This window comes from Ptychodera flava, chromosome 11 (genome assembly GCF_041260155.1).
Source record: "Ptychodera flava strain L36383 chromosome 11, AS_Pfla_20210202, whole genome shotgun sequence".
NCBI lineage: Eukaryota > Metazoa > Hemichordata > Enteropneusta > Ptychoderidae > Ptychodera > Ptychodera flava.
The window spans coordinates 37,488,789-37,503,381 of record NC_091938.1 but is presented as its reverse complement, the minus strand read 5'-3'; the positions used below and the strand labels follow the sequence as shown (position 1 = coordinate 37,503,381).

Below are 14,593 nucleotides of genomic sequence, written 5' to 3'. Positions count from 1 at the left end.
CGGTGTAGAGTGTCATTTATGAACATTCCATGACAATGTACACAGAACAGAAACATCTCTTAGCAGATAGTTTACGCGATGGTTGCCTCCTTGTTACAAAAGTTCCACACTGCTTCGTCAACACATCCATATTGTGTGCTTTGTTGCCTTTATTAACAATTAGACGCAACGATCTCAGCCGTGCTTTTGATTTACTTGGATAAGTTAGAGCTTCAGCAACCTCTTTCTCGTCTTTGTGCTTTAGCTTTAAATGACGAGCTATATGAGTTTGCTTTTTGTCACAGTAGTAGCAGTAATGGACTTTGTCTTGTATTCTTTTGCCCTGTGCATTGCGTGAAACATATTTCACAGTGATTCCAGTCTTGTTTAGACTTGCTTCACCTAGCCCAGATTTATGTTCATTCACTTTTTGGCGACTTGAATTGATACTTTGACCTTCACCTTGACCAATGTTGACCACTGACTCGGCTTCATGTTCATTCACTGGTTGATCTGCACTGATACTTTGACCTTCACCTTCACCAAGGTTGACCACTGACTCAGCTTCATGTTCATTCACTGGTTGATTGGCATTGATATTTTGACCTTCATTTGTGTCATCACTTTCGTAATCATCATCGCTGTCATAGTCCTCATCACTTTCTGATTCAGAGCTAGGAAGATACTCTGTACCACTGGACTCATCTTCCATATCTTCCAAAGCAGGGAACAAGTAGCGCTACAGAAAGGAATATATATCAGAAAAAATACAAAGTAATTTTTTGTGATGCATGGACAGACAAGGTCATAAATAGGCCATTTTTGTGACCACTCATCCTGGTCTTTTTGATGGTACGGCATACTACAACACTGAGTATTTCTCCCTCTTGTGACTGATCACATCTAACGTTTTGTTCTATGATGTTGTGAATGCATAAATTTAATTTTATGATTGACTCAGAGTTTGAACTCAAAACGGTAAACTCATACCACAAAAAAGCCAAGATGTAAAGGTTACACAGGGGTCATGAAAGTGGCCTATTGACAAAAATATTCCCACCTCAACTACACCTATCAAGTCACTGATGTTCACCTGTGGGTCTGAAGGTGTGCAATTATATAGTTTTGTACAAACCAAGGTCCCTCCACACACCGGTTTGGCAACCAACTGTAGTAAGCTATTGTGAAAGGTGTGAATGAGTGAATGGATTAATTGTTCTGATGTGCATTTTGGCCTTGTGCTGCTTAGGGTAGCATCATGTAGTGGGTAAGCGTTGGAAGGTATCTTGCCACAGTTGTTTACAGATTTTCAGCTGTTTTCACCAGAAATTGACATATTTTGTAACCTCAGCTAGCCTTTTCTAGTCAAACAATGTAACTTTATTACGTACAGGTTAGGATTTTCATTTATAGGGAGGGGTGGGTAGGTGTCTGTCTAAATGTTCTGTAAGGGAGGTTGTTACTCGATACAGGTCTTTTCCACCAACTTCAAATCATGCGATTTTGCTAATAGAAAATGAATGTTTTTGCAGGGCTTCCTGAACTCCATGTAATTTGAATATGGTAGAAACTGTGCCGTTTTGCATGTGACATGTCTAAACCATTAGGTTCAAACCTTGATGACCTATTAACTTTTCCACAACCAACTGTTCATTTGCAGACTTTTTTATGTTCTTTATTTGCTTTTGAGTGTCTGTTTGATACTACATGTAATTACAGTCTGTATTCTAGGTTGAGACCCAGGTTTAAGACAACTTATTTTTAATCGATTTTTTTCTCTTTAGGTTTGATGTTTTTACCCCACACGTTATATATTTTCTGTTAGCTCTATATTTTAAGTTTATGAAAATCTGGGTTTTTTTTCAAAATTTCTGTTCTCTTTTTTGTTTTACTAAAAATGCCCACTTTTAAGTTTTTCACTCAAAAGAGTGTAAGTAACAAGCGACCTAGCAGCCGATATAGCTCCGCTGTGTTTATGTAGAGAATAACTATTTTTGACACATGTTGATGAAGAAGGTGGAAATCTTTGATAGCCCAATGCAGTGGCCAGAAAAAAGTGGCTAAAATACCTGCAAAAATACACAATTGAAGATTTCATCCAGGGCTCGAAATTAACTTTTTTCCCTGGTAGTCCCATTGGGCTACTATTTTCTGAAGTTGGTAGCCCAGTGATAAGGTCTGGTAGCCCATGCATGAATGAAGATTTTTTTTTGTAAAGGATATTTTATTTACATCTAGACAATGAAAGATCTATTTTGCATGATTCTAACCAGGAAGTGAATTTTCTAGTCATTTGACATCAATAACTGAAGATCATATATACCTTAGGAGAACGGTATCGCATATGTAGTGGACAACGGTGATGTCTCAAAGTTTGACGACCAATTCACACATACGCAGAGCTTATATGCAGATTTTGATGTTCGCCATGACAACGAATTTTCACTTAGCATGTGTAAACATAACATGACTATAAAAAGATTGGCTATAAATGTTAGGATAACAATTGGTACAATCATGTTCCTTATACTTTCATGGTAATTTTGGCTATATTTCTCCACCATAGTACACTATCATGAGATGATCTCGTACACTTCGGAAAGCGTAATTTGTGGATGGCCCGACAGCTTTTTCTTTGCAGTTTGAACAATTTTGTGTTTAATTGTGATTGATACATTGTGGAACTATTACCGTACTCGTCCGAGTATAAGCCCCCGGTTCGGCAACACTAAACAGCAGTAAAACTAGGGGAGGGGCTTATACTCGAGCAACCCCATGTTATCTGGCATGGACGCTTAATTTATGCTAATTTTATGCACGATTTTTTTCAACACCACTCGATCTTTCTATCGCTTTCAAAATCGACTTACACATCCAAAGAAATTGATTGTACAATCTCTGAATACAGAAGTGACATTTTGGTGAAATTTAAGCGTCGAAAAAAAACCCAAACTTGGAACAAAGACGTCATGTATGCTGCTGATCAACAGTAATGTGAACAGGCATGCATTGCCCACACGGAAAGGCAACTCAATATTCCAATATCAAACTGTCTACATCTTGTGAAAACAACAACATAGCAGTGAAAATTGTAATAGTCACCAGGAAAAGTCTTCACAAATGAAAGGATAATTGCTTCAAACAAAAGAAACTGCATGTTTCAAGCATGAAAACATCGTGGCCGTGAATGAAAATAAACAATGGCGGACGTGAGTGAGACTATTCTATTTAGGCGACGGGGGTGAGTAGGGTCAAAGAATCAAGATAGTACTGGAAAAACGTGTCATTTTCCTTACGATATTGTCAAGGGAACTCCATTTTCCCATTGTTTTAACATCTTTTAATGGTTTCTTTATTATCTAAAATTAATTTTACCAAGTTAAATGACCAAATATACTCTTCTAACCTTTCTGTATTTGAGTTACACTAGGGTAGGGGCTTATACACGGATGTAATGCATTTTCTTAAATCCTCTAAAATCAGTAGGGGGGCTTATACACGAGCAGGGGCTTATACTCGGACGAGTACGGTAAATAACTATGGAAATGAATTTTCATTGGCCTTTATTTCCAAGCCTGTCATCCAAGTACATCAGTTCAGATAATGATATTTTATTGAAAGTTTGTTGCGACAAATTTGACTGCACTGTCGCATTTCAATTTCCATAACAAAGTTATAGTTTGGCCTATCTCTGTGAAACTGGGTTGACTGTATGAGCGTCGGTCATCTCACAGCAATCAACATCATGTCGCCCACTGATTAATTTCATGTCTCAGGCTTTGGTAGTCCCTGTGGGCTACCATTTCATGGGTTTTGTTAGCCCCAGGGAAAGGTTGGTAGTCTGTGGACGCGGGACTACCGCTAATTTCGAGCCCTGTCATCATACTTTGAATATATCACATCGGATCATCCCTAAGAACATGTCAACCAAAGCTATCTGATGAGTGGTTTTTTGAGAATATATTTTTCTGACCAAAAATGGCAAAAATTGCCCCCCCCCCAAAAATGCAGATTTCATCATAATTTCAAAAGATCAAATTTAGTTCATCTAGAGAAACCTGATACCAAATTTCAAAGCTGTTAGACCAGTACTTTTGAGAAACATGTCTTGACCAAAAATGGCTAAAATTGCCCAAAAAAATTCAACGTTGCAGATTTCATCATAATTTCAATAAATATCATTTAGTTCATCTATAGATACCTGTATACCAAATTTCAAAGCTATCAGATGAGTACTTTTGAGAAACTCATTTTTTGACCAAAAATTGCTAAAATTGCCCAAAATACAATATGCAAATTCACCACGATTTGAACAAATCTGACTGAAGTCACCCTAAGTAAACTGCATTTCAAATTTCAAAGCAATCGGACGAGCGGTTTCAGAGAAGATTTTTTACCAAAAACACCAAAAAATGCCCAAAAATACAAATATAATAATTTCACCACGATTTGAAAAAATGAAGTGAAGTCACCCTAACTGAAGTGCATATAAAATTTCAAAGCAATTGGACTTGTAGTTTCAGAGGAGAAGGCAATTGTTGACGGACGACGACGACTGATGATGACGACGACGACGGAAAATCAACCTATTTGATAAGCTCCGTGTCGCTGACAGTGGAGCTAAAAATAGGCAATGCCGCCAGGGGATCTGAGGACAGCAATCAATAGCTGGCTATACTAGACATGGGGCCCGGGGGCACCGACGTCCTTTGTACCTCCTTACTGTTTATTATTAGCCATAAATGTGAAATTTGGCAAAAAGTCAAATTGTTTGGACATAATTATGAAAGTTATTTGGTCTGGTTAGATACTGCTCCAGAATAAGTTCAAGTGTGGAATCTAAGTATCAACAGCCTTAGTATATGTGTGAAAGTGAATTAAGAATGAGAGATGGGATGCAATAAGGATCAACAATATCCATAACAGGAAACAGTGACCTTATATGTTATACAGAAGGGGAGAAAATTTAGCCACAAACTATTGTAATATAATGGACCATGGCCAATCTAAACCACATAACTTAAACTGGATTGTTGGCATTGATTACACATGTATTTATTGTCCATCAAATAAAAAATAAATTTGGGCCATTGACTAACAAGTCATTGACAATGACATAGTCCCCACTTGAAATGGGGGAGCATTAGTCTTGATGGGGCAGGTAAATGTGGTCTTTAAGAAGTATCACTGGAGTGTATATGTTAAGATCTATGGGCACATAGGTCTATGTTGTTTTTCCCAATTTGAAACACATGAGGCATGTCTAAGTTATGGTTCTAAATCGGGAAAATAGATCAGACCTCTAGCTGTATTGGCCAGCCAAGAAATACATATGTGCATTATAAATGAGGTACAAGATGTGATATCTTAAGGTCTAATATCCTATCAAAATTGGAGGGTATAGAACTTGTGGTTACTGAGTTATGCATATATATGTATAATCCAGGTAAAAAGTCATCGAGGTCATGTGACATTTTGAAAAAAAAAATATATTGCTAATTAATCCCTATATGCCAAAAATCAGACATCTAGCTCGATTCGCTTGCCCAGAATTAGATATGTGCATAATCAAGCGTGTGCTGTCATAAGGTCGCCTATCCTACTAAATATAAAGGACATAGCACTTGTGGTTACTTATTTATTGACAAAAACGTATATTTTAGGTAAAAGGTCATAGAGGTCACATGACATTTGATCAAAAAATTTCTATTCTATAGTTATCCCTATATACGAAAAATCAGACATCCAGCTCTATTGGCTTGCTCAGAATTAGATATGTGCATAATTAATGAGGTACAGTATGTGCCATCATAAGGTCTTCCATCATACCAAATATGAAGGGTGTACCACTTGTGGTTACTGAGTTATGGACTAATATGTATATTTGAGGTCAAAGGTCATTGAGGTCACGTGACTTTTTGTCAAAAAAATTGTATTGCTAAGTTATCCCTATATACCAAAAATCAGACCTCTAGCTCTATTGGCTTGCTCAAAATTAGATATGCATATAATTAATGAGGTACAATATGTAGCATCATAAGGTGTCCCATCATACCATACATGAAGGGTGTACCACTTGTGGTTACTGAGTTATGGACTAATATGTATATTTGAGGTCAAAGGTCATTGAGGTCACGTGACATCTTGTCAAAAAAATGTATTGCTAAGTTATCCCTATATACCAAAAATCTGACCTCTAGCTCTATTGGCTTGCTCAAAATTAGATATGCGTATAATTAATGAGGTACAATATGTAGCATCATAAGGTGTCCCATCATACCATACATGAAGGGTGTAGCACTTGTGGTTACTGAGTTATGGACAAATATGTATATTTGAGGTCAAAGGTCACTGAGGTCACATGACATTTTGTCAAAAAAATTGTATTGCTAAGTTATCCCTATATACCAAAAATCAGACCTCTAGCTCTATTGGCTTGCTCAAAATTAGATACGCACATAATTAACGAGGTACAATATTTGGCGTCATAAGGTGTCCCATCCTACCATATATGAAGGGTGTAGCACTTGTGGTTACTGAGTTATGGACAAATATGTATATTTGAGGTCAAAGGTCACCGAGGTCATGTGACATTTTGTCAAAATATCTGAGATATCATCGTGAATGGAGGGACATGACCCAATCAATAAGCCCCCTGCACTTCATCCGTGGGGCTAAAAACTGTGTCACCGCATCCTTTTTGCTATATGAATAAGATGAGAAACTAAATTTTTATTTAACTTTGGCCTTATACGTGGGATTCGATGCAGAGCTGACTTATACATGGGAGTCTATGGACTGCCTTATACATGGGAGTCTATGGACTGCCTTATACATGGGAGTCTATGGACTGCCTTATACATGGGAGTCTATGGACGGCCTTATACATGGGAGTCTATGGACAGCTGCCTTATACATGAGAGTCTATGGAGGTGGAAACTAAAAAGTCCTCTAACACGGCCAAATTTGATCGCATTGTGAAACAAATCGACGTGCATCTGTATGGGGTAGGATACTATCCTTGTGCAAAGTTTGAAAGAAATTGACCAGGGCATATCTGAGATATCTGCGTGAACGGACGGACGGATGGACGGACATGACCCAATCTATAAGTCCCCCCGGACGACTAAAAAACATTTGCTTTTAGTTGCTTACTTTAACGGCGGTCGTGATGTTGCAAGGAACGTATTTTATGCACAAGCTCTAGGTTTTTTGACAAAATGAAACAAAAAGCGCTAGTCACAACTAAATGTTCTGTCATGGAACATTTCCAGAAATGCAGGTTAATCAAAATAGTATTTTTTTTTCTTGGCAAGTCTTTGTGTACTCTGTCACTATTTCACTATATTGACTTTATCATCATATCACATGGTTATCCACACTACTGTAACTTTGGAGATGTTCAATGTCCAAGGTGTTTATAAAAAGGGAGGGGAAAGTTTGACTGGTAACGTTACACAAGGGGTCTTCACCAGACTCTGAATCAGGTGAATCAATGTCGCTACACTGGCTGAAATAAGACCAATGGTTGGATTCCTTCAGTGCTGTTTTAACAACATCGGACATGACTTTCGATTGATGTTCAGCTGGCCTATGCTTATGTTTCCTAATTTTTTGTTCCGTAGCCATCACTGAAATTGATCTCAAACAGTGTCAGACAACTCTCTAAGACCAAACTTCTCAACTGCACAGCGTCAAGTTGTTGAGCTTGCTTGTTTCCACTTGCGCATGCACACTAACCGACCTTTAGAAAGGTCACAGTTGCAAGTACTTGTAATTATGCTACATACATGTATAATGCCTACAATTGTGGAAGTTACCTGATTGTTGCACACATTAATCTTGTTTATTGGGCAAAATCCGGAGTTGCATCATAAATCGAGGGTCAGCAATAACACTGACCTCTTCTAAAATGAATTCCCAATCTATCAGCTAGCCATCCAAAATTTTAACATGTGCGATAGAAGCTGAACAGTTGAATATTCAATGCCGTTCTTTTTTGTTCTGAGGGTCTGCGAGAAGTTAAGTGACTGCACTAGCACAGTAAGAACTATCATGTTGCAATTTGGTCGTTTTTGGTGAAAAATTAGCATGTTTGTAGTGAATATTCGTAGTTCACTCACATCTGTAAGCAAACTTGTGTCAGGGGTTATCAGAATAAGTGTCAACAATATGTTTATCAGCATTGTGCATTGGGACAAAAGCAAACCTCTGTTGCCAAACTAGTGTGAGGAGGAACTGTGTGCAAACAGAGCAATGAAAAAATACAAATACAAAGTACCTGTGCCAGTATAATTTGAACATCTCAAGAGATTACTGATGTTTAATGAAAGCATGTTTATTTTTCGTATGTCTTTTGTGTTAATATATATTTTAAAGCTATAGTGTCTTGATATAATTGTTTATTGACATGGAGACAGAGTACAAAGTATTGGGCCAATACTTTTAAATCCTTGGCTACAATCGGCATGTTTACACTTGTTCATATTGCTGGGGAGTCTGTTTATTTATGTACTGTTACACAGCACAGATGAGGAAATGCAAACAAGGCTCTCCAGCTCAACTCCACTGTGTGAGGTAAAACATTGGCAAAAATAGTATGCCTTAGGAACTGCTCATTTGTTTCAATAGGTTCACTGGAAGTCATATTTTCAGGTTTTAGATCATAAGGTGATGTGATCGAATGTTAGGAATAACATGTCCAAACTGAGCACAAATGATGGGTCAATTGAAGGCTAAGTGGATTTTTAACAAAAATTGCAGACACTATAGCTTTAACATTTGATAGTTCATTTGGTTTTTTTTTCTGCTTTTGTTTTTAGTGTTTATGTCTCTTTATCTGGTTTTTCGTATTTTTCCCATCTTTTTCATTTGTAAGTTTTTTTGTGGAGGGTCACTTACTATAGGTGTTGGTCACCTGTGCAACTCATCCTGACATCATGTCAAAGCTGAATAGATAAATAAATAAATAAATAAATAAATAAATAAATAAATAAATAAATAAATAAATGAAGAAATAAATTATAAATGGCTTCATAAATAAATAAATAAATAAATAAATAAATAAATAAATAAATAAATAAATAAATAAATTAATTAATATGTCAAGTGTAACGCAACAGCACTGTAATATTACTCTTGTTAAATTGGACCATAACACCCCGCACCAGTAATCTGTTCCATGATTCACTGATGTGCAGTCAAATGGGTTGTGTCGGTTTTGCACTGTTACATATTAAGAGTTAACAGTTTTTGAACTGGTATTACATTGTCACTCAATATCCAAAAACTCTTACGTGGCTAACTTGAAAAGCATACACATGCACACTCACAAAAACTAGGATGCCAACGTCATCTCAGTCTAAAGCAAATTGGCAACCGTGGAGAAATTTCCCAATTTGTGCTACTAGACTGAGGTGTTATAAAATACATATAGACTGACCATATTTGATTAACAGCATATGTTTGTGCCACCTTGGGCCTGTGTGCTGCCATAAACAGCCATCGGCCTCTGGAAACAGACTGTACTGGGGTGACTTACAGTCCCAAAGGGAACAAACATATGCTGTTAAACTAATGGCCAGTCAATAAATTTAAAACTTACATTGTCCCTTTGATAATCAGCATCTTCGGAACAGGAATCCATGACAACGTCATTGGCACTTGATTCCATGTCAGTATCGTCAGCACTGGAGTCCTTCACAGCAACTTTATTTGCCTTTTTTAAAGAAAGTTGATTAAAGGGAAGATTGTCAAGTATGATTTTTACATATACCTTTTGGGGAATCTTACCCAACACAAGTCATTCCACTAACCTTAAGTCATGCAATGTCATTAAAATCCAACAAAACATCTTAATTTTTATGGCTTCCTTAACGCACTTTAGCACTTCTTAGTATATAAATGTGACAAAACCATTATAATTCAGGTTCAAGCAGTTGTGACTAACCTCCATTTAAACATATCGTTTTTGTTCTGATCGCCTGCTGAATAATTATTTCAGATGATAAAGTGTGTACCTCTCTGTCTTTACTATTTCTTTGTACCAAAATCATGTCATAAATATTTCAAGTGGGTCAACAGTCTGTATGTACCTGTATAATGATAATTCAGTCGCGGGTGCACCAAAGAAAGTTGAGGAAGGCCTTTAACATTAACAGGTGTTTTCTTGATTTTTTTGTGAAATCATGCGACTAATACGGTTGGTGGAAATGACTTGCGTTGGGTAACCGATTCCCCAGGAGGCATATATAAAAATCACACTACCCCTTTATGTGTAAGAACTTAAAACTAATAAAGGGTGAATATACTGTTAGCAGGTTTATTATTATTTTCAACAACTGATTGGACAGGTAATTACCACAATGCCAAGCAATATTACGCAAAAAAGAGCATTCATTCAGTAATAAGTGAGGCAGTTGATTGTGTTTGGCCAGATGATCATAATTATCTCCACTTAGACATTCATCATATTCAAATTTGAGGAATGTTTGCATGTTGCACATGACATCCATAAGGGCGCTTGGCAAGGTAGCAGCTTGACATTTAAATCGCAGTCACCCACAAATCAAGGAGGGATACTGCTGTATGGCTATCAACATTGCTGGGTAGATTTGTAAATTGCTGTCACTATTACTGTAATATCCACAGTAGAGATTGGGACAGTAAATGTTATGTTACACAGCTGAATAAAGACTACTTTATATTAAATCTTCAGCTTCAATTCTTAGAGCAAACATACGGTCCCATGCCATATGGCAATCACCCTTTGGGTAAAAACTTGCTTGAATTGCGATTAAAATTTGGTATTTGACAAATAAAGAATGTATCAGGGATTGGCCTGACCTTGAAAAGAAAGCATGACTTAATTGTGTTTATTCTGTCAGTAAGGAAAAAAAATATTTTTTTGTGTTTCCAGTAACCCATCCTACCCTAGTTCCAACCCCACCCCCCTTAACACTTTTTGGACCTTGAAAAGAAATCCCGCGAGACTGTGCAAAAAGCATAAAATGCATGCATGATTTCATGACGTTTCACAATATTTACATTAAAAATTTAACATTTTCTTTTCGCAAAGAAAAAAAACTAACCAACTTTTTTTTTCCCGACCTAACTACCCTATTTCTGAAGAGCATGTTACAGGAAACACACAATTATTTTCTTTTGGCCGAATGACAGTGAGACTGGTTAAATCTGGGAGCATGACAAATAATTACTATTCAAACACATGATTTAGTTTAAAATTTACCAAGTTATGGAATATTGAAAATAAGTAACACACATACCACACTAGGCTTCTTGCTGGGAGAAACAACAGCAACACTCAAAGTTCTTTCAAAGCCCTACAACCTTTCATTGGCAATATTGAGAAAGGTAACGCAGAGTCTTCTTGTCCGAATTGCATGCCTGATAGATGTGGGTTCGTATTCACTTGAGTAGGAATGTTATTTGCAGGAGTTGAGGCTGGATTCTCATTTTTTTGAGATGATATAATGATGGCAGTTGGCACTGGATTCTCATCCAGTTGAGATGATGTGGCTGTTGGCACTGGATTCTCATTCTGTTGAGATGACATGGCTGTTTGAGCAGGACTCTCATACTGTTGAGATGACACAACTGTTGGAGCAGGACTCTCATTCTGTTGAGATATCGCCGCTGTTGGCACTGGATTCTCATTCTGTTGAGATGACACAGCTTGTGGCACTTGATTCTTATTCTTTTGAGATGACGTGGCTATTGGAGCAGGACTCTCATTCTGTTGAGATGACACGGCTCTTGTACTGGATTCTCATTCTGTTGAAAGGACGTGGCTGTTGGAGCAGAACTCTTATTCTGTTGAGATACCGCCACTGTTGGCACTGATTCTATTCTTTTGAGATGACGTGGCTCTTGGCACTGGACTCTCATTCTGTTGAGATGACACGGCTCTTGGCACTGGATTCTCATTCTGTTGAGATGACACGGCTCTTGGCACTGGATTCTCATTCTGTTGCAATGACGTGGCTGTTGGAGCAGAACTCTCATACTGTTGAGATGACACAACTATTGGAGCAGAACTCTTATTCTGTTGAGATATCTCCGCTGTTGGCACTGGATTCTTATTCTGTTGAGATGACGTGGCTATTGGAGCAGGACTCTCATGCTGTTGAGATGACACGGCTCTTGGTACTGGACTCTCATTCTGTTGAGATATCGCCGCTGTTGGCACTGGATTCTCATTCTGTTGAGATGACGTGGCTATTGGAGCAGGACTCTCATTCTGTTGAGATATCGCCGCTGTTGGCACTGGATTCTTATTCTGTTGAGATGACGTGGCTATTGGAGCAGGACTCTCATTCTGTTGAGATGACACGGCTCTTGGTACTGAATTCTCATTCTGTTGAAAGGACGTGGCTATTGGAGCAGGACTCTCATTCTGTTGAGATATCGCCGCTGTTGGCACTGGATTCTCATTCTGTTGAGATGACATGGCTGTTGGAGCAGGACTCTCATTCTGTTGAGATGACACCGCTCTTGGCACTGGATTCTCATTCTGTTGAGATGGTATGGCTCTTGGCACTGGATTCTCATTCTGTTGAGATGACACGGCTCTTGGCACTGGATTCTCATTCTGTTGAGATGACACGGCTCTTGGCACTGGATTCTCATTCTGTTGAGATGACACGGCTCTTGGCACTGGACTCTCATTCTGTTGAGATGACACGGCTCTTGGCACTGGATTCTCATTCTGTTGAGATGACACGGCTCTTGGCACTGCATTCTCATTCTGTTGAGATGACACGGCTCTTGGCACTGGACTCTCATTCTGTGAGATGACACCGCTCTTGGCACTGGATTCTCATTCTGTTGAAAGGACGTGGCTGTTGGAGCAGGATTCTCATTCTGTTGAGATGACACGGCTCTTGGCACTGGATTCTCATTCTGTTGAGATGACACGGCTCTTGGCACTGGATTCTCATTCTGTTGAGATGACACGGCTCTTGGCACTGGATTCTCATTCTGTTGAGATGACACGGCTCTTGGCACTGGATTCTCATTCTGTTGAGATGACACGGCTCTTGGCACTGGATTCTCATTCTGTTGAGATGACACGGCTCTTGGCACTGGATTCTCATTCTGTTGAGATGACGCCGCTGTTTGAACCATGTCTTGACTTTCAAAGTCGGACGAGGCGATCTTTGATGACTGTCCCCTTACAGTAACTTGGGTAACTGCAACAAATATCAAGAATTGGCAAATGATCTAGGTTCACCATGAGTTATAAATCCAAATTAAACCAGTTGAAATTTTCAGGAACTCCCTTACTTAATACTCTCTCCAAAGAATATTAAAATTGTGTAATTCCAATTATGATTTTGAAATTTGACACCATTGAATATTAAAATTTAATTTTTCATAGTTTTCAAATTGAATAATAATTGGATGGTATTTAATATTACTGAATTTGTGATAAATGTGTTGACACTATCAATTGTAACAATTTTACCAGAGGATTTACAAATAAAATTTGTTTTAATGGTTTTACAGGGGTTTAAATATGAAGAAAATTGTTAAAAATGCTTTCGATTTTCAAATACGTTTTTTCTAAAGGTACTCCAAATACAGCAAAATCGTCCCATAAATATGTTGTCTTCAACCTTGTTAATAGGCTGTAAAATTTCACGTCCATATCTCATTGCAAAAGTTCAACTCAATTGGTATGAAATTATGTAGGAAAACCCTTATTTTGTCAAAAAAAATGAAAACAAGCCATATTTTCACCCCTCATTCTAAGTCATAGAGCAGCCTTTTTGGGAAATCTCACTTTTGACACCCTCTTTGACACTCAAAGAATCCAAAACAAGTCACCGTTGATGACACAGTCCCTACTTATTAATGGGTACTTTGATTACAAGTCCTCAGAGAGGATAGAATCCTCTTCATTAATTAGGTCTGTGATTAAAATACTTCGATACAGATGGCGCTCAATGGCCAAGAATGAGTTCCATGGTGATGAAAACATAAAACCAATGTAGGCCACCATAAAATTAGTCAACTGGGAATTAATCAACAGGATGTTGCAAAACATTTATGCATGCGATCCTAATACTTGATAGATTATCACTGGTACCATATTTCATAAAGTTTGATGCAGTATTTACAACACTATGAGATCAACATCTGTATCAAGTTTCATCAAATTTGATGTTGTATTAATTTGTGGCTACATCACTCTAATTAGGAAAGTTCATTACATATGCAATGACAAATAAATTAAAATGACACTGATAAATGTCTTTTTCAATGTTAAAGCAATGTGAGCTTAACATCTGTACAAAGTTTCATGAAATTTGATACAGTATTTCTTGACATATCAGCCTACTTACGAAACTTCAATAATTGACATGTTACTGCTACATGACATGAAACAAATTGACGAGCATATCTAACATAGGTCAATGTCCTTGTACCATTTTTGAATGATACTGGTGGAAATATGTCTGAGTTATGGCTCTGTACATGAGAAAATTGTAACAAAATCACCGCCATGCAGCGATATTTGATCTTACTGTTTAAAAAATCAACACAGTATATGTATGACATAAGTCAATGTCCATGTACCAACTTTAAATAA

General features: G+C 37.7%; 1 protein-coding gene across 1 annotated transcript; it reads right to left on the bottom strand.

The window, feature by feature from the left end:
- Nucleotides 1-16: 16 nt before the first annotated feature.
- On the bottom strand, nucleotides 17-13,125 carry LOC139144526 (uncharacterized). Its single transcript, XM_070715223.1, has 6 exons — nucleotides 12,778-13,125; nucleotides 11,876-12,745; nucleotides 11,411-11,734; nucleotides 11,265-11,321; nucleotides 9,584-9,697; nucleotides 17-718 (listed from the first exon to the last, which is right to left on the bottom strand). The coding sequence occupies exons 1-6, from the start codon at nucleotides 13,123-13,125 to the stop codon at nucleotides 17-19; spliced, it is 2,415 nt and encodes an 804-aa protein (XP_070571324.1).
- Between the last annotated feature and the right edge of the window lie 1,468 nt (nucleotides 13,126-14,593).